The following is a 20995-nucleotide window of genomic DNA, read 5'->3' as shown; positions in this document are numbered from 1 at the left end:
CCGGCCTTATTAATTTTCTAATATTAATATGAATCCTTATTCTCACCATCACTCCTGTTGAGAAGTGAAACCAAAATAACCTCATATCTCCAAATCTTTTTTCCTACACAGAAAAAAAGAAATCTTTCTTTTTTTCTTTTTTTTTTTTAATAAAGGCAGCAAACAAAATAAAAAACTATAAATCCCATCACAGTTACACCATTTCAGACCAAAAGCAGTGTGCATATGCAGGTTTTCGAGTAAAACCACTGAAACCCACAACAACACTGTCGGGGGATTGACTTCTTTCCCTTTTCCCTGCTTTATTTCTGACAAGTCAAATCTGACTTCACAAAGGTGCCAGATAACACAACTGTAGTAAGCAGCATCAAGGCCAGTGAAATATAGATATATATATATGTATATTGCAACTATTTGTTTTCTCTTTTTTTTTCCAGAGATCATAATTCAGGAAAATTAGTTTGAAAAAGCTGCCTAAATATTAAATTCCCAGTGCACTAGTGTCATTGTAGACGATAAGGTTTATTGAAGGGTCACTGCAAAAATGTTTGGAATTTGGCCGATATGTCTATATTACATATTTTTCACACACTGAGTATCGGTGGGGCACCAGCTGTGGTGGTTACTTTTTAAATCTTTTACTTCAGTCTCTCTTTTAAACTCAGCGTCGACTGATTGATGTTCAAGTGCTGCTTAAATGGGCACAAAGTTTTTAATCACCAATTTGAATGTGATTGCAACAAAAAAGTGCAGAAAATCAGCAAGAGTCATTAAATACCCTGGTGCAAAGTTATTTGACCCTGGAATTAATGGTGATTGTTCCTTTTTCCACTGAAGACAAAAGCCAGATGTCAGTGGGGTTTTTTGTCCAGTGTGAAAGGGCTATTACAGTCAGGCATAGGTGCCACCAATGGGGGCTCATGAGGCTTAAGTCCCAATTATTTTACTAATCATCAGTGACTTTCCTTATACTTAACCCAGACCATCGCTCATATGAATTTATGTGCATTGTGTGTCTAAGTAACTGTGGACTGGAGACTGACTATGAAAGTCAGGCGGCAGAAGAACTGTCTTTAACAGGCAGAAACCTCAGAGCAGAACTGGACTCAGTGGGCTGAGGACATAGAAACCTGAAGAAAGTCCCAGAGAGCTGAACAGTGGTCCGTTTCTAGTTCGGCCGGGTGATTTCGCTGGGAGGGAAGGCAGACTACGCGTTGAATCCTCAAAAATAGCTTGCAGGCTTCCACGATCCCTCGTGTAGTCTGATCCCACAATTAGTAGGCGCTTTCCGTCATCATGTTGATTTTTCTTCTAATTTGAAACCCATTTGTAAATCAAACAGCTTCCATTTTTCTGGTTGTTGACAGGAATTTGAAAAGTGTGCTTGTAATTAACCATGATGATGATTCATTGTGTGATAATGAGTGCTTTCACAGCCAGCGAGGAGTTTAGTCTTTTAGCATGTTCCCAGCTTAAAGGAAAAGTTCACACGAAAATGAGAATTTACAGGCGTAACAAGCGTTACGTAAGGGATAATGTATAGAACGGTGGTCATTATCGGGAAAATAAGTCCCGACAGGATGAACCGGACCACGACGCTTATTACATGGTTATTTGCCAACACGAAAAAAAACTTGACACAGTTTGTCTTTTTACAATCTATTTGTTACTGTTCATAGTGTTTTTCACCAGAGAAATATAATTCGCCAAACCAACGCCGTTTCACTTCTCTGTCTTCGCTGCTTTCCTGTCTTTTTCTTTTCTTGACCGGTGAGGACAACTCAAATGTTAAAGTAAATGTGAAACCGATCCATACTAGTGGCCTAGGAGTACATTGTTCCTGATATGAAGTAAACTACAGATCAGCTGACGTTGCTTAGCGACCGAAGACGCTGGGGTAATAACTGACCGGAATACTTGTGGAGCAAAGATTTTAGAGCGCGGAGTGCTACAAAATACGTGAATCAGAGGCAAAAAGGCCACTTTCCTTGATGACGGTCAAATATGCTTAGCAGTGGTCAATTATACGAAAATAATTGACCGCCGAACGTTGGGAAGCCCCATTCAAGTTAATGGAGCATTCTACAGCATTAAGAGCTGTGTAATAAATAAATACATTTTCATATGTAAATTATAGAATATATACACTCCAGGCAGTCAGCAGGCATACAGTTGCTACTGCTGTAGTGGCGTTATTTTAGATCACACTACTTTGCTCAGCATGACCTGCCCTACTCTGTCTCTGATCAACTACATCCTGCCCCTTTATGTAATATATGTAGGCTACAACTCTCACCAAAGATTGAAAAGAGGAGAGATGCCTCACTCCGTAGCTAAAATGGAGCATTTATTTTGATCTTCAATGCTTTTTTTCTATTGTTTTAATTTAGAGAATAACATCTTATAACATCATCATCTTATACACAAAGACAAACACACACACACACACACACACACACACACACACACACACACAGTGCTTGTTTTGAGGGGGGCGGGGCATCATAGGAGATGGACATGTGAGCGCATCTCCTCCATCAGAGGGCGGGCTTGTAGTGTTGTGTGCGCAGCGTGTGGCTGCTGCTGCTGCTGGTGGTGGTGATGATGATGATGATGATGGTGATGATGATGATGATGATGATGATGAGAGGAGCGGCAGATACACAAACCTTTCAGCGAAGATCCGGACAAACAAACACCGACCTCCGCTGTCACTTGTGAATGTGGTAGCCTCTGTTGCCTTATTATCATTCGCTCCTGTCTTGTGATCACCGAACACGTGAAGGAGCGTACTGGAAAAGTGCGCACCAGAAAAAAAAGAGAAGAAGTCCAGAACAGATTTGACACAAGTGGTGAGGTGTCCACATGGCTCTCGTCGCAATGGGATTTGAGTTGAGGAACACGTAAGCAGCGAGAAGTCAGCCGGGTCGAGCCTGTCGTTTAGGTAACTGGGAACTTGAGAGAAAAAAAAAGAAGAGAAAAAAACAGAAGAAGGGATGTTGTGAACGACGCGTCGCCTGGGACAGACGGAGCGGGGACGCGTAAAGGAAAAAGAGGGGATCCAGGGCTGGACGAGCAGCGGACGGAGGGGGATTATGGCTCTCGCAACGTTTTCTCTCAGCCTCGTCACGCTGGCGCTCGCAAACTTGCACCTGTCGAGAGCCAGCGACCGGCATGCGGTGTACTGGAACAGCTCCAACATAGAGTGAGTGTCCTCTCCGCACACCTCCGTGTGTTTTTTTTTTAAAAACTTGTGTCGCTCTTTTTGTTGGCGATGGCGCACCTGCGCTGGCAACTTGTTTACAAGACGGCGGTCCCCCTCTGCAGTGGCGCGCTCCTTTTGTTTATGACACAACAACTGATGTACATTAAAATAAGATCACCGTCCTCGCGGTTTTTATGATATGAGTGTCTGAAATGTGTTTAGAAAAAAAAAAAAGATGTGTTTTAAGCTCTCTGTTTATTAAGCTGGAGTACAGTAACGCACCTCCGCAGGGGAAAGTGTTTCTTCAGTGCTCCTCTGTGCGCGCTGCTGCATGCAGAGTGCTCGCTATATAAATATTTGATTTCTACCCCACATTTAATCCATCCACTGCATCTCAACAATGACTCGTTTAAGCAGACGGTCTTTTCATTAACCCCGCTCTCTCTCAGTTATTTTAATGTTTGTCACTCAAAGCTCAAACTTCCATTAATCTGCCTGGGCACACACACACACACACACACACACACACACACGCACGCACGCACACGCACACTGTTGTATTCCTGAGCCTGTCCTCGGACTTCGATTCCTTCTCCTACAACAGTCAGCTTGCTTACCTCAGGTAAGCTTCCCCAGGCTCTCATATCTATCTCTACCTGCGAGCCATAAAGCCGGCTTGCTGTGGGGCAGAGAGAGATCGATGTGGATTCTACTGCCTTTGTCTTCTCATTAGCCGACAGTGAATCCATCTTTCTCACATTCTTTTATCTCCTCTCCTCACACAACCCCCCCCCCCCCCCCCCCCCCCCCCCTACACACACACTCCTCCTCCTCCTCCTCCTCCTCCTCCCTCCTATCTGTGTTCCTCCTCTGTCCATTTGTATTCACCTCAGACGCGGGTCTCTCCTATCGCCTCTCTCTATCTCATACTTGGTTATTTTCTCCCCTCTCTTTATTTTTTCTGCTGTGTCTCACCAGCCCGGCCTGTCCCCCTCAATCCCCCCCCCCCTTTTTTTCCCTCTTCTCTGTTCAGCATCTCATCACCGCCCCCCCATCTGCTCCTCGGTCCCTCAGTCACCTCCCAGGCACTCTCAGCTGAGGGTGCGCATACAGTAGATGATTAGAATCAGAAAAAAAAACTGTATGGAAGTTACTCGATTTGCATGTGGCGTCGGGGCAATTCAAATATTTGAACGCCAAGCAGCGAGAGAACGGCGATAAACGTCTGATGGAAACAGTCGAGGCGCTGCTGCAGATCTGTCACCTCCTCATTAAAGGTGCGCGACGAGAGACAGTGTGATCAGAAGAGACAGATCTTTACTGAGGACAACACAATTTCATACTGTTTCACTTTGTTTGTATTTGGCGGACCCTGCCACCTTTCTAGCTTCAAACGGTGTTCTGGGGACCTTGTCTTCCTCTAAGAACAGCTGGTTTATTCAGTTATGGAAAAAGAAAATACCTCCAGCGTGTGTATTATAACCTCATTAATATCGTTAACATTATAATCCTGAGTTTCAATTTCTTCTTCAAAACTGCACGCCGCCCCTTCAATGTCAGTGTGTGAACGGCGGAGCCACGTTTCCAAACTGTTTCCAGATTTATGACCGCCGTTAATCCCATCAGTCTGACGCGAATAGAGAGCGGCTGTAATAACAGAGCCCGACTTGCGTTTAAGCTCCGTAAAGGTGCTCCGGTTTTTGAGTGTCACAATCAGTATCGGTCCTATCTATCAATTTTAATTAGTCTTTCAGGCGTGCGCTCAGTCTGAAATGATTTTTCGCAGCGTGGGGAACGTGGATCGGCGTAGCCGTTTATTACAGTTTTAGCACATTCTGTGGATTTGAATTGGCATTTGTGTGTTAAAATGACAAATACGCACTTGTGTTAATGAATTCAGGGTACTCTGTGTGTGTGTGTGTGTGAAAGAGAGGGAAACAGAGAGACAGAGAGAGAGACAAAGTGCAGGTGTGGGTCTACATGCCTGCGTGTGCAGAAACCTCTCCTCCCTCCACAGTGGGATACAAATCTCTAAAATAATGCAAAAATTGACCCAGTTTGCAGGTAGCAGACAAATCCTCAGAGGCTGTGGCAGGAATACTGATGGCCATCAAGCTCTAAAAAGGCCTTAGGCTTGGGGCCACTTCTCTTCCGCTCTGTCCACATGCATAGAGAACCAGCTGAAGGCCTCATTCACTTGTTCAACGATGCAGCTCCTTCCCTCATCCAGCTCTGGTTATAGAGACGAGCTCAGGAGGGAGGAGCGAGGCCGAAGGCAGCGACAGAGAGCCAGAGCTCACAGGCCTTTAGGGCCAAAGTCTGGTGGAGGCCTTAATGTTTTTACCCCAGAGCGCGGCATTCGGTGCAGATGGTTACGGCACAGCTGCAAGAAATGGGATCACTTGGATGCCAAGCTGTTTGTGCCAAAGCCATGAAAATGGCTTTTTATGATAAAGCGCAGCTAGACACGTCCTGCTCTGGTGTATTGAAAGTCCAAAGAGGACCGTCACACAGCTGATACCCAGTAATGCTGTGCTGTTTGACTCCTTGCAGCTTTTCCGAGGTAAACAACATGAGACGATTTAATACAGCTTTTTCCTCTGCCGCGGACAATTTGAAACGAGATGTCTCGATTATCATAACCCGAAAGTAATAGCTCAGAGTGCTTTGATTACCGCCCGAGTCCGTCACGATCGCACTACCCCCCCATTAGAAAGTGTTGCTCTCAGCTTCCGCTCTCAGCAGTGCGCCTGGCCAACTCGTTACAGATGTCCCTGCTAATGGCTGACTGAGGCAGGAAAAAACACACACGCAGGCCATTAAATCATCTCGCATCTGAGGCCATCTGCCAATTAGAGGGGGGAGATGTGGAACATCTTGAGAGCACGCAGGAGCAGCGGTGCACTGCGGTAGCCTCGCCTACCCACGAGCAACGTCCCGCGCTCCCGCCACCTCCTCCCATCAGGTGTTTGGCCTCACTGGTTAGACAGGCCGCATCTCCATAATTGGGCACCCCGTGTCAGCATGATCAAAACAACTGCGCTGCTTCCATTCACTTTCCCCAGTCCTTCCCCAAGTCACCTAGTGTCTCTACTAATGCGTGTGACTTAGCAGGAGGCCGGAGCTAAAAGTCTTTGCACGGGCGTGGGAAGGAATCGCAGGGAATTGAGTTTGAAAATGTGCCACAAATTTCTTTGCTAAATCGCCGTTCCCCTCGACTGCTCAGCAAGATGAAAGTCTTTGTTTTTTTTCCGGCGTGTGGCTAATCCTCAGTGAGTTACAGCTCTGTGTGTTCCACGCTGCACATTTATGACCCCGGTTTGGACCCTGAATCGTGTCTGTCAGGCCCCGAGACCACATGTAATAAAAACAAGCCAGTCCCCGGCACACCATATCTGGTGCTGCAAAATACATTATCACCCTGACAAATAGCTTCCCTGAGAGTTCGAGGTACGGAGGCGCGGTGATCAATGTTGAATCGAGGCGCCGTCTTACTCAACAGGCTCATTAACCGCCAGGTCGGCCTGTGTGGGTGTGTGCAAGACCCAGCTAGAGTTTGAGGGCTGTTCCCTGTGGGGGAAGAGGAGAACCCTGACACCTGACTGGGAAAAAAGTTTGTATGAAGTTGCGGTGAAGGGGAAATGTCGCTGAGGGAGTGATGGAGAAGGTGATGAATAGAGAGAAATTTGAAAATAGATGGAGGGAAAGAAGCAGGATGCAAAGTGTGAAGAATGTGGCTGGAGGGGGAGAGGCGGGCATAATGGAGAGACTGGCGGAGTGGAAGGAGAGCACGCTGGAAAGGTGGAAAGTGGAGCAGTCTGTCAGGAGGAGAAAGCGAGGCAAAAGATTGATTGAGTTGGCCAAAAAAGTCAGGAGGGGTGAAAGGGAGCGCGGGTTTTACCAGATATAGAAGTGAGGTTATTTGGCCGAATGTGTTGTAGCTGCTGTTTGTAGCTGCTGAGATGATACCCAAGGGAGCTGATCCGTGCTAATGTGGAAACAGGCCGCGCCGCTCGTGTGGACCGATGCTCAGAGACAACAGCACCGGCCATCCACCTGCCCCTCCGCCCCGCCAAACACGGCGCAGGCGGAGCATACAGGAGACGAGCGGATTTGATACCTGATTACATGCACGTCCGTCCGCCCGCAGCTCCATCTCGGGGCTGTCTCGCCGATTTTGCATACAAATGCGTCTTATTCACTGGCGTTCAATTTATGCGCTCGCATTCATTGGACCACGAAAGCTTCTCAAACAGCAGAGGATAGCGTGTGGTTTTTTTTTTTTTTTCTTCTCCCGGTTGCAGTTGTGTTAAAGGAGAATGTGTGAACGACACTGACTGAAAAGTGCAGATTGACCTTTACTGAAGTTTTTGAATTAGACGTGTCTCTCCAGCCCTAATGGGGCGTTCCTCTCTGCAGCTATTCAAGATGTTTGTTAGAATCCGACTGCTTTATCTCTCCTAGACATCCAGAAGATTAGTTTGATGAACGGCGCTTTTTAAACGGGTTGTTAACTCGACATTATCACCTAGCTTCATTATGCTGTAGAGCTGCAGTGGTGTCTCAAAGCTTACTGGCCTGCTAAGTGGCACGCCGTCCATTTTTAGCTCGGTGAGAATCTGCTATGAGTCACATAAATGGATGGATGGAGAAACGCTGAAAGGATGTTTAATAGTTTGCATGGATCCATGAGTGGGTGCAAGGATCAATACATTAATATGGTATGGGAAGGTGAATGGACCCTGGCTGAACCAAGAAAAAAAAAACACAACAAGGCTGCTCTCTGAGTAACAATCAATCTGGGTTCATCGGGTGATCAATGTCCAAATGCATTTTTAATTGAATTTCATGGTGTCAGTAAATTGCCGTGAAGTATTCAGAGCTCGGCTCGGGGGAAGCGCAGATCAAGTATTGCCTTTGAGCAGCATGCTTGAGAATTGATTGCTACGGGCTTGTCAGTCACTCCTCCTGGGTTCACGCTCCGTGGAGGCCTTAACTGCTTCCACACAAAGCCAGGTCTTGGTGTAACATCGGCAGCCATTTCAGAGAAGGCGAAGGTTAAAAAAAAAAAGAAGAAGCTGGGTACAGATTTAAGATGTGTCTGAAAGATAAAGGGAATACAACGTATTCCTCTGTAGGATTTAAGAAAAAGGGAATGTGTGTTTGAAAAAGTGAGACAGAAACAAACACGTTTTTTCATCGCCGCTTACATTTAGATTCCTGCCACACACACTCAAAGGTCAGGTGAGAACAGAAGTAGACTGTACAATTTTTTTTTATAAAGGGGCAACAGTAAGAATTTTAGTTTAAACCATTCAGAAAGCAACTAAAATTATCAAGGTAACGTGAAGAGACAACATTTTTGATGTATTGTGTTACCACTCAAGTTAGCATGTTAACCAGCTAGCCCCAACCTGTCCCGATCCAGAAGTCCTGTGCTAGCAGCGCAAACACCAACACTCCCCCCGGTCATCGAGCAGACAGCCCCTACTGCTAGCTGCACAGCTAACTGAGCTAAAGAGCTAAGGGCAGCCACAGTTAGAGGCAGTTAGCAGTAACTCTGCCACCTATTTGTTTTGAGCGTGAACTAACAGCTGGCCTATTGTTACATATTGCACTTTAAACACTTTAAAGTGAGTTAAGACAAATAATAGGAGAGGTTGTTTTTAATTGAGGTACAATTCTTCACACTTGCGGCCGAACTAGATGGAAACGAACTTCATAATAATTGCAAAAGAAAAGAGCACAAACACATTAATGTTCATTTTGGATTGATGATCTTGGTAAACAGTAATTTGACTCCGCAGTGTAATAAACACAAGTTATATTTAAAGTTGTGCAAGGTTACATATAAAACCTCAGGAGGAGGCACTTTAATCAACCTGGAATTTAATAGATATGAACCGAAGGGAAATCGTGAAAGCTCTGACTTCTCTTTCTTCTTGGTGTGTCTACTTCTTAATCCTCTCTGGTCCCTCTGGATGTCTGAGGCACCCCAAGCCTGCTCAGCTTGATTATGACGGGCAATTGGCAGGTTTGGTGGGCCATTATGGCCTGTTCATGGGCTCTGATGGGAAAGTGCCATGGGACTCATCTACAGCTACCCCAGGTGAGGCAGAGTGCTTCTTACTTCGGAGGAGTCCAAAGGAAAACATAGTTAGGCCCTTCATCAAAAGCCATTAGCATTCCTTGCGCTCCAAGGTTATAAAAATTGCACTTAACTGGCAGTGGTAACCCACAGGAGATAGCTCTGATCCCAGACAGGTAGAACCAATTTCAGACTCAATGATTTGAATGCAAATGCTTTCCACAAAGAGGGCTTTCCAACTTCCGAATGGTAGCTCCACAGTACATTACACTGGGAGTCTGCACCGCAGTGCCCGTTACCCACTGGGAAATTACACTGCTGCTATGATGGAAGCGGCTGCCATGTAGGAAAAAGATCAAAGCTGTTGATAGGTGGATGGTCACTGGCTGGAGTTTGATTATTTGGGAAATGGGCCTTGTTACGCTACATCGGCTGGAAAACGATATGGCAGCCACAGCAGTTGCTCAAAATAATTTGTTTTGTTATTGAAGCAGAAGGCCTCCTCTGAGGTATTGCATTTGAGGTGGTGTTTTTGCGCCGACCAGCGCCCTCAGAGTTATCAGTGTCCCTTTGTAAGGAAGACACCGAGTGAGGACACAGGTTTGTGCGCTGTCATATCTTGTTCTCTGTTCATTCCCTTCAGGTCTTGAGCCGTGACAGGTCTTCCCTCTAATGCTCTTGGGTGCTTAACAACAGCGGTGTTACGAGAAGTGGAAACTGTCCTCACAGCTTAGCAGATGATACGGCTCCAGCTTTTCCTTTCATGTGAGGGCAATTTTCGAATACGGGCGGCGTGATAATTAGGTATTCTGTTATAATTGAGATTTTTCCTATTGAAGATGTAATTATATGAAGGTCTGAGACCCTTTGGCAGCCGTCATCGCTGTAATGAGAATATTTGAAGAAAATTGAAATCTCTCTCTAGTGCTCTGTGCATCCAGAATGACTAAAAGTAATTTGACCCTTCAGCGGCAGCCACCACCTCCAGTGGTTTAATGTATCCCTCTTATATTGTTAGAGGGAACATTTAAATCGCTACATCTTCAAGCGAAACTGTTCTATTACAAATATGATAGCAAAGTCTTCAGAGCTTGAAAGTGTGATGTGAGTGGATTGGATGGGAAGCTGCCTACTGGCAAAAAATTAAACTTATATTCTTGGGAGGAGGCTGGAGGGCTGTGCTGCTCAAATATTTCATACATTTATTTATATATTATGTTGAGGTAGCTACATAGGAGTGGAATAAAACCCCTTTTCACTGTTGTTGTAGACCTACAACCTGTACACACAAGCCATTATACATATTTGAGCCAGGATTGTCAGGTAGGACGTCACATGGCCCATAATGATGGGTAGAATAATAATTATTAGGATAGCTAAAAAGACCTTTCAGTACATTGCTGGTACGTCACGTCAGATAACTGAAGCTGGAAATATCAGACTTCATCTAAATGTATCCCGTTGATGTTCTTAGTCTCTTGTCGTGTTGCTGAGCTAACCTTACATTAGCTAACCTTTCGTTAGCTAGCATTACATTATCACAGCTTGGCAGAAAAAGTAAGTCAAGTTTATTCAAAATAAAGATGTAATCTGATGTAAAGAAGAAACAGACAAATTCCCCCCCCCCCCCCCCCCCCCCGCTTCCCTGTGAAAGTACTGTCGGAACTGATGTCCCAAAGACAACATTAGCGATGTTAGCAGCCCGACGACTTTGACCACCAACGGTGCTCTCTATCGAGTTAATGCCCCATCCTTGTCAACTCTCGTTTGGCCATGCCCTGCATCACTCTCCCTCTTTGCCTTCAATGCCTTCCAAGCAGAAAAAGTCGTCTATTGTCTCTCTAAAGATAACAGGGATTCTGACTGTTGTGTACTCCCATTATTACTGTTTGTCAACCATACGCAATGTTATTGACCTTGAATCTTGCTAGCATGACATTAGCTTTCTGGCTCATTGCTGAGCGGACTAAAATATCTCCCGTTGCCAAGTCGTATCTATGGTCCGTCCTATTTACTGGAGGAGTGAACAACGCTTCCGTTGCATAAGAACCTTACGGGAGGGTAATGATTGTTCCAGGTTTTAGTCAAATCCTCAGGCGTTACCAGGGAAACTTAGTTATGGCTTGTGAAAAACTTTATATTTTGAAATGCATGAAATATAAATTAATGGTCTTAATTTCTTTTCTTTGGCAAGTGACCATGGTATAGGCGGGATAACGCCCTTCGAGGTGTCCAAAAACAGGAATGAATGGACTTCGCGGAGGCCATTAATTCCTGTTTATGGACACCTCGTCGGGCATTATCCCTTACATAACCAATACCAGTACTCTTACAGTGATACAAATAGAATACATCATATATATTTTTTTCTCTTTTTCTTAACTTACCAGAAGAAATTGACAGTTGTGGAGGAAGTCATTTGCTCGGCGAACACGGTGCAGATGTCCACCCTGAAGTTCTCTCCATGCTTGATGAGTCACGTCATCATTAGTCATTGCTCAGGTTACTGTTATTCACAGTTTTTCTCTGAATAATCCTTCCACCGTTTTCTGATCAGACATCACAAAGTTATACAACACCATTGCAATACTTTCTAAAATGTTTTGGCGGCGTCTCGCCAGCTCTCTCAAATACACAGTGCCGGATGATACCACGCCACAGACCGTATATGTTGTAGCTTTTTTTTGTGAGGTAAAATGCTTTTTAAGGGATCCGTAATTATTTATTATCTTTCATAATCCAAGCATGTTGGGGTGGTGGTATCATTTGGTGCAGGAAGTCAGTCAATTAAGCGAACTTTGGATCCTTTTTGGATCCTAGAAATGTTTTGCATCGTAAAAGTACAATACTGAAGGTATTTTCTGGCCCATGTCCCAATATTGAGTTTTAGTTTTTGCCCTCTAAGGGAAAAAGTTTGGGCGACTCTGCCTTTAAGCCGTATTGCACAGGTTTATAGACCCTGTCGGCCTTTGTGAACGGTAAAAACAAACAATCCTTGCTAAATATATAAAACAAATAAATAGTGGCATTTCGCTCCCGTCACTGGCTTGTGATGCATTTTATCAGACAACACTAGAAAAGGTTAGTTTTGTAGTTTGGGTATCCCACATAATAAACGCTGATACAGCTTGTAAAATCTAAAAGATGAGACGCCTGCTAACAGCTTTGATTCTGCCCTTCATTTTATGGGGGACAGTTGGGGCGCGGGAAAGTTTTATGTTCTAAAAAGGGGTCATTGTCGTAATCTCCGGCTCACACCCTGCATACTTAACACAAAGTTGGTGGCTCAGAGTGCGACTCCCGTCTACCTCGCCTCTCATTTTTCCCTTCCATGCTTCCGTCCATATCTTCAACCTCATAATTTAATCAGGTCTCGTGTTGGTCTGCATCAGAAATCTATTTGGAATTCATTTGCCGCCTTGATGTGTAAATTCAGTTATGGTTAATACATGAGCTACGGCACACGCATAATCATGTCTCTCTGCTCGCACACGTGGATTTGCTGTTCTCACCCATTGATTTATATGGACAATACGTGACTCATCTCGCACTACTGGCATCCTCCATCAGTGGGGGGGAGGAGGAGGAGGGGGGGGTGTGCTCCTTTTACCCTCCTTCTCCCTGCCTTCTCTCTCTGGATCCGTGTGTTGTATTGGGAGGAGGACCAGCTCTACAGCGCAGTCTGCTATTTGCATTTGTTACAGCCGGAGGGGGTTAATTCGAGGAGGGGCGGGGGGGCGCCCTGCTTGTTATCACTAAATTTTGAATGCTTGACTATTAATGACTGGATTATAGAGGAAATGTATGGCAAGAAAAAGCCAGTAGCCTACCTGTTCACCACACCACACCTTGTTTAAACTGAGTGAACCCTCCCCCCCGGGCTGTGTGCCAATCTGCTGCAAAGCTTTTGTTTGTTAAGGTATTTATTTGGTTGGTTCAGCTGCCTTTTTCCGGTGGATTTGGGCTACGTGCGGCAGGCATCTGTGTGTGGTGTTCCCGTGTCCGTCGTAGTGTTAAAGCCTCGCTTTTCTCACACGACATGTGCTTCGTGTGTGCCAGATAAATGGCTTACATCATGTTTTTTTTTTTTTTCTGTCCAGCCACCTTTAATGCTGCGTGGGACTGTGCCTAGACCAGCGTAGTGTGTAAAAACCAGGACACACACACACACACACAGCGACGAGCCCAGATCCTCACCATGCTGTGTGTGGGTGTATAGAATATCAATGTCCTGTTGAGCTCTCTCTCACTCTCTCTCTCTCTGTGTGTGTGTGTGTGTGTGTGTGTGTTTCTGCCATTAGGTGGCATTTAAGGTGTTTTCACGTCTTGTCTCGTCTGTCTGGGTCATTTGTGTGTTTGTGAGTGCGTCCGTGAAAAGTAATGGTCGCGTCTCCTCGTCTCGGCCGCTCTCTCTCTCTCTCTGTCTCGTCTGGTCAGCGCCTGTGTTTCCTCTCCTGTTCGTTCCCCCTCTCTGTCTTCCTGCCGCTTCGTTTGAAGTGTTTTCGCTCAGCCTTCTGTTCCTGCTCCGTTCTCACCTTGCGTGGAGTCAATGGGAAGTCCCAGAGAGACCGCTTCGCTCAACCGCATTGCCGTTGCGTGGGAGGAGAGTGGGCACTGCCGCCCATTCGCCGCCCTTTAATTTATTGCTCTGTTGCTATTGAGAAGAGCATCACATGTAGTGAATCACTATTTAGAAAATTCTGCACATTCACTCGTCTTTCTAGTACAGAGCAAGTACACATGAGAGAAGCTTCCTTTTTCCTCTGAAGTCTGTGCATTTCTGTGTGTGTGTGTGTGTGTGTGTGTATCTCTCAGTATGGCATAAGATATACGTACAGTAAGAGATAGATGGTTATGATAAACAGATTTGCTTTTGCAGCACTTAAAAGGGATTCTGTGCCACTTCCCAGGAGGAAGAGGAAGTGAAAGTGGAAGAGAAATTTACGACAAAAAAAATAAGAATATATATATATATATAAAAGAACCAAAGGAAGAGGAAGAAAGTCAGGTTGGGGGAAGGAAGCTTTGCAAAAAAAAAAAAAAAGAAGAGGAAGAAGAAGATGGAAGAGGGAGATGTAAGGTAGCGCAGAGATGTAAAGGCAGAGAGCGGAGTGGAAGTGGGGATACAAGGAGGTGTAGGAGGGAGGCGGTGGGGAGGGGAGGTATGTAGAGAAGAGGAAGAATCTGTATGGAGAATATTAATGGCGTGTCAGGAAGTAGAGTATCTTTAAAGACCTCAACCTTTCTTCTGGTGCTCATGCGTACTGTATAGGAACAAGCAGCTTGGAGGCACTGCTGCAAAAAAAAAAAAAAAAAACACCATGGAGGAACAAGCGGAATAAGAAACTGCATCAATGGCAGAATTTCCGCCACAGACATTCATTACCACGAGCGGAGTTTGCAGGAAACAAATCCTGACAAACACAACAACGGCTGGGGATGGAAATTCAACGTCTACTACGGTATCGCATTCGGTGGATTCGGTGGCATTCAAGAGCGCTTGTTTGGCTCGATGAAATGTGTTTATTAGGAGTGACTTGTTTGCTTTTCCTCTCATGATCAAAATCAGTTTTGCCTGGAGGTAGAGATCTGGCCCAGAACACCTGCTGAGCATGCTGATTTAGATGCCTCAGACATCTATCTATCTATCTATCTATCTATCTATTTTCACTCTTTCTCATTCACTCTTTGCACCGTTCTCTTTGTATTATACGCACATACTCAAACACACGCGCCGATTTTTTTGGAGCTGCGGCTGTGTCAGGACTCTGAAATCCCTTCCAGCACCTGTCAACAGCGGGATCTACAGCGAGAGAGGAGGAAGAGAAGGAGCTGCATGTGTGTGTGTGTGTGTGTGTGTGTGTGTGTGCGTGAGAGGAAAGGAATGAAGAAAAAGGACAGAGAGGATTCAAGGAAGAAGAAGGAGTAGAGGGAGAAGAAGAAGAAGCGAAGCTCATTTACCACATGATGCAAGGAAGAAACGCGCTGTCTCTCGAGGAAGCCGGTGTCGCAGGTGACACTCGGTGACAGGACCAAGAACAGGCCTGTCACAGTGACGGGAACCAAAGCGGGGTGGAAGCGCGGGAAATGAATATGGTATTCCTCATATAGCGAATGACAGTGAGATGCGAAAGGAGCGTGGGCATGTAGAGCGGGAGAGAAAACAGCTGAGCACATTGTTAGGAGCTAAATGATGTCACAAGGAGTGTAACATATACAGCCTGGGGTCGTTGTTTACGATGGTAGAAGCGAGTGTGACACGAGGCAACGGCAGAAGATGGATTCCTCGTGTGGAAATTGGTCTAATACCTGCAGGTTTTTTATTCCCCGGGCCCTGGCTGCTGTTAAGAACAGTGTGGGTCGTTATTGGAGAAAAGAGAGAAAGAGAGACTGTAGATAATCAAATTCCCATCTCTGGCTGGTTATTTTTTTCATTTGATCCGGGGTAATGTTAATTGGAACGTCAAGCTCTGGCTCTGGTTTCTGTCAACATAAATCCCGCCAGCCTGCCGACAGGGAAGTTTACTTGAAGCATTGTCACGATCTCCCAACGTCCCGAATAACTTGTGACTTGGCATTTGCAATTCATAAAAACAGGCTGTAATCCCTAATTAGCAGGCTTTAATTTCCCTAACGGGAATGAACTTTCAGTCAAATTAGAGGTTCCATTAAGTTTTGATTCTAACCTCCAGCGCCGGCTGTATGGGGGCAAATTAGTGGCGAGGAAACCATATCTCTAGCTAATGTGCGGTGCCAGGAAGATAACAGCAGTTTCAAAAATGCCAGGGACATTAGCATTCCTGCGTCGTGCTGTGTGTGTGTGTGTGTATGCGTGCGTGCGTGCGTGCAAGCGAGGTCTCCGTTTTTTTTTTTAAATCTATAAAAAAAATAAATTGCTGTTCGTCAGCAAAAACCCTGCCTCCCCCTCCCCCTCCCCCGCCTCCTCTTCATTAGACAGTTCATCAGCAATCTATCATCATATGTATTATTTATGAGCGGAGCCTGCTTCATTCTAAACACACAGCGCAGGTTTCTTTAGTTATTTAGGTTTCAGTAATATTTTCAAACTCAGTGTCAGCCCCATTGTGCGTGTATAGAGCGAGGGAGAGAGTCAGTCTAAGCTTCAGAAAATGATGCTTTTCTGCTTAATGAGGACTCGTTTGCCTCCCTGCCTTTGCCACCTCCGCCCGAGTGGAGAGCCAGGGTTTGCCGCTCTGCCAGCACACACACCCCCCCTTTTGCTCGGTGCCTTGTATGCAAATACCCATTTTTCAATCAACCTTGTGGTTCGTTCTGAGACGTTCGATACAGCTCCGTCCTTCTGCGAGGCAATTTACCCAGAATTCTTTTGACCCCTCGGGGTCAGCCGGTGGAATGACACCTTTAATCACTAACCTCCACTCAGTGTTCGCGGCCTCCGACGAGAGACAGAGGAGGTCGCCGAAAGTAAACTGACTGCGAGTTTTTTGTATTTAGAGGAGCTACAGATGGCGGTGTGATGGCACCGACTGAGTCATGTTAGCACCCGGGGATGCTGGGTAATAAAAAAAAATTAAAAAAACTGCCAGAATTCGGTTCTCACTAAATAGGTAATTTTGCATGATAATAACATGAGCCCTGAACTAAAGTTGCTGTTGATTGAATCATCAAGCAGCAGAAAAACTCAGTCAGGTGTCACAGAAACAATCTAACTGGAAATAAGTAAGCGCTCACAGTGTAATAATCAGGAAAAGATTACTGCGGCAGCACTAATGAGGCAATTAACAGCGAGCAGACTTTACTAAATAATGTAACAAGGCGCTTTATTGTCAACAGAATTAATGCCACTTGAGGATACATTGTCTTTATGATTCAAGACTTCAATTTCTGAGACAAAAGTTGAGAAATTCATTAACGCGACTCCAGTGATTCCCGTACGACTGCCGCCTGACCTTCACAGTCCTGTTGTGACATTTCATTAAATCCTTTGAGTGTGTGTGTGATGTGAGATGAGGGTGTGAAAGACCCACAGCTGACTTCACATCGGCCGTCAGTTTGGTTAAATTAAAGCAGGAGACAAGCAAAAATGAATTGAAATGAATTAAATTAAAGGTAATAAAACAAATTATCTTAAAACGATACCCAGACCTACAGTAGGACACGTGATGATTTGTGTTTAAGGGTTCGCCTCAGGATTTGCCTGAAAATATGCGCGTACCTTTAGGAATCACAGCCGTAACAGGAACATTTTCCACGATTCCATTCAGTACCAACGTTAAGGCTCACCCTAATGATACTTAAACCTTTATTTATTTGCCACAACCACAACGACCTCATGACCTCAACCATGTTTAGGTATATATTCTACGTATATGAAAATATTGGCTAATATATCAGCGTCAGCAGTATATTTTGCTTGCTGATATCGGTATCAGCATTGGCCCCAAAAATCCAGTATTGGTTGGGCTGCAGAGTCCATTGCTGATGTTTTTGAGAGTTTGAAATATGTAAAACATCTGAATCGCTAGCAGTACGCTGTTTTTCTCAAAGCTAGAAGACGACTTTGCCCTTAGATGTTTTTTTTTTTTTTTCAGTGTTTCAGGTTGGACGTCACGAACGTGTCTCAAAACAGGAAACAGGAAAGCAGCTGAGACCAGTGACAATGTGACTTTCTTATCGATTTTACTCAAGTCTCCCTTTCAAACTCAACGCTGACTGAATGATGTTTCAGTGCTGGAGACGGATGGAAAGGTGTGTACGAGCGCAGCCGGAGCAGATAAATACCTGTGAATACTGCGGTTAAGTCCTGTTTCTGGGTTCTTTTTTTTGTCCAGTTTGAAAGAGGTGTTTTTCAGCACGTTCACGTCAAGGTGCCCTTGGGCAAGGCAATACAATTTTAACTGTTCGAGTATGGCTGTTTCATGGCCAGTGTTGCAAGACTGGGTTTTACTGTGTGTGTAACCCTCCTCCCTTGTGACTGTAGGCCACTGCTGTAAAGAGTGTGATACCAAAGAGTTAACAGAATCTAAAGTCTTTTCTTTCAGTGATAACAATGTAGGAAGGTATTACGCCAAGGTTGCTCCCACTCTCTGCTTCCCTTACATCTGCTCACCCACCGCAGCATCCAGATACAACCAGTGAGCACGTTATACTGAGATGTAACATCAGTCTCCGTGCAGTAACCTCACCACCAGGTATTCTCCTGTAAGCCCCGTGATTTACGCCGAGCTGCACTGTAAATCCGGCCCCGACGATGCCGTACATCTTGCCCGCATGCCCACGCGACACACGCGCCCACGCGTGGCGCGGTCTGACTCAGCTAAAGATTTCCTAATCGCCTCCCAATTGTTCAATTCAATTGCCTATTGAGAAATTATGCAGATGATCTCGTTCCGCCCTTTATTTTCCCCCAAATCCCGACAAATTGATGCAAGTTTTGATTGTGGGCGAGTTTTTTTTTTTTGTTATCAGCGATGTGCTATTATAAAACAGCTAATCAACCCAAAAAAAAAAAAAAATGAAATCTTCGTACGACCGCAGTAACATAATGTCTAGCTAATCAGGGAAGACGGGGCCACACACACACACACACGCAGAGACAGCAAAGCCGGTGACTCTGATTCTTCTCTGTAAAGCCCTGCAGGTGTGGTCCACTCCTCCTGCGCTGGCTATTAGCACAGCCTATCATTGGTATTCATTTCCCGCTCCTAATTCCCCCCACAGTATTTTTTCCCCCTCTCACTTGACAGAGGACCGTGGGTTAAACGCCGGGGGGAGTGCTCCATCACGACTAGATCTGATCCAATTAAATATAGATTTAATCAGCCCCGCAGTCGGCGAGTGAATACACAATCTGATCAGGCCCGGCTGGTAACTGGAGGCCCCGGCAGCGTGGACGCTGGTTTCCATCCACGGGCCGGAGGTCTGGCGTAGCGGGTGAGGAGATTCATTGATCCTATCTGACCTGTCGATGGAGCACATCCACACGTCTGCAGACAAGTTTGATTTTTTACTTCTAACATGGCGCGTTGTGTCTGTTTCTCCGCTCGCGCCGACGACCCCTTAACCGGCCAAGGAGGCGACGGAGGCTCCTGTGGAAGATTCACCGTTGATGCGAACTCTCACTTAATTAATGATTTAGGGGGCTGGATTGTATCTGTGGCAGTCAGAAGCGATCGGGGGGAGGTTAATCTTTGGTTGACGGGCAGAGCACCTGCGTAGAAAGCGGGGGAGAGAAAACACTCCCCCCACCCGCCCCGCCAGAGGGGGACGATTCTTTCCCTCCTTCCTCCCAAATGGCTGCAGCTGCTGATTGTTGAAACCTTTTACTCTGCAGAGGAAGCAGTCCTGTGATATGAAGTACAGCTCCCCAGTGCCCCATCAAAGTCCACTGTAACTGCTGTGTCACCTTCAGAGTTCCAAGGGAGGGTTTGTACATGGGGAGCTGCTGCAGAGCCTACTAATGAGAAGTCGTCGGGAAGTGGGTTGCTTTTTAACACAGCCCGATGTCCGGGGTCAGCTCAGTTACGACCTGAGACTTAATTACAAATGCTGCTGTTTAGTGTATGTTGTGTGGGTGAGTGTGTGTGCTGTGAAAAAAATGCTGATTTGGGCTGTCGCTCAAACGTCCAGCTCTAAATAAGTAATGGCTGCCTCAGTTTGCCACGTCCGACTCAATGCAAACGTGACACACCACGGCATTAAGTGCACTGTTTAGTGTCTGAACCAAATCCAACCTGGCAAGCAGATCGCCCGTGGCTGACGAAGTTAGCGAGCTGAAGGGTGGGTGGGTGGGGAGGGGAGGGGGACGATTCCTCATCCAGCGTGCCAGTCATTTATGTTAATGCAAACAAGTCCCCTCATTTCTGTCTCCTTAATGCGTACAGTGATGAGTTATGAGCTATCAGATCGCCTGCCTCGCATCCCGAGTGTCATTGGCATTCAAGGCATTCCTGGCAACCTTTCATTGAAAAAAAAAAAACACAGAGGAAAGGCGCTGTGGATTCTTTGCCTCGTTCGGAAAAAGCTTATCTCGGCTAACAAAACCTATAATTAATACAAAAATGACTTTAGGAGATCTTGTAGTGTTTCCCTTTGAAAGGTCTAAAGAGGTATCATTTGTTAATTACACTGTGAAATGAGTCCACTTCTTACTTGTGAGCATTCCAGCCACACTCTGCCCCTGGGATGGACATCTTTCTCTCCTGCTTCCACCTCACATCAGTGGTCTTTAATTGCCTCTCGTGTTTGGCGGAAGACTCACCTCACATGTTATTTCCAGGTGTAAATGAGACAAGGGAGAGAAAGGTTACCCGCGAGCCCCCACAAAGCTGCGCAGTCCTTCGGGGTGGTCTCGGCTCACCCCTGCCGCGGCCTGATATCTCAAACATAGCTGTGTTTGAAGTGCTCGGTTGGTTGCCTCCGCTTCCTGCACTCGGGCGAGAGTCGCGGCGCTTGTTCAACTCTGGCAGCCGCTCTGTAAGTTCCTTCTTTTGTATTTGCATACCGAACAAACAGGAAATTGTGTTCATTTGTATGCAAATGTGTTTGTCCCCAAGGCTGGGATTTTGAATTAAAAGTTTTACCGTCCCATTAATTCCAAATTACACACAGGCACTGACAGGGGCTCCTCCGCCCGGCAGGGGGGGTATCCAACTTGCCATCCGAACGCATCTCTGTCAGTTTAGGCTGTTTAGTTTGCCATCTGCAAAAACCGGAGTCGG

At 45.7% G+C, this 20995-nt stretch overlaps 1 protein-coding gene across 1 annotated transcript in view; it reads left to right on the top strand.

Moving 5' to 3' along the window:
• Positions 1–2558: 2558 nt before the first annotated feature.
• Positions 2559–20995, top strand: part of efna3a (ephrin-A3a) — a 70047-nt gene continuing 51610 nt past the window's right edge. Inside the window, exon 1 of the mRNA XM_030412906.1 lies at positions 2559–3205. Within this exon, the coding sequence (XP_030268766.1) occupies positions 3096–3205 (110 nt within the window). The 5' untranslated portion in view covers positions 2559–3095. The remainder of the gene's footprint in view (positions 3206–20995) is intronic.

The sequence above is a fragment of the Sparus aurata genome, chromosome 3 (assembly GCF_900880675.1).
Source record: "Sparus aurata chromosome 3, fSpaAur1.1, whole genome shotgun sequence".
Classification (NCBI taxonomy): domain Eukaryota; kingdom Metazoa; phylum Chordata; class Actinopteri; order Spariformes; family Sparidae; genus Sparus; species Sparus aurata.
The sequence above is the reverse complement of the archived record's forward strand: the minus strand, read 5'-3'. Positions and strand labels throughout refer to the sequence as shown.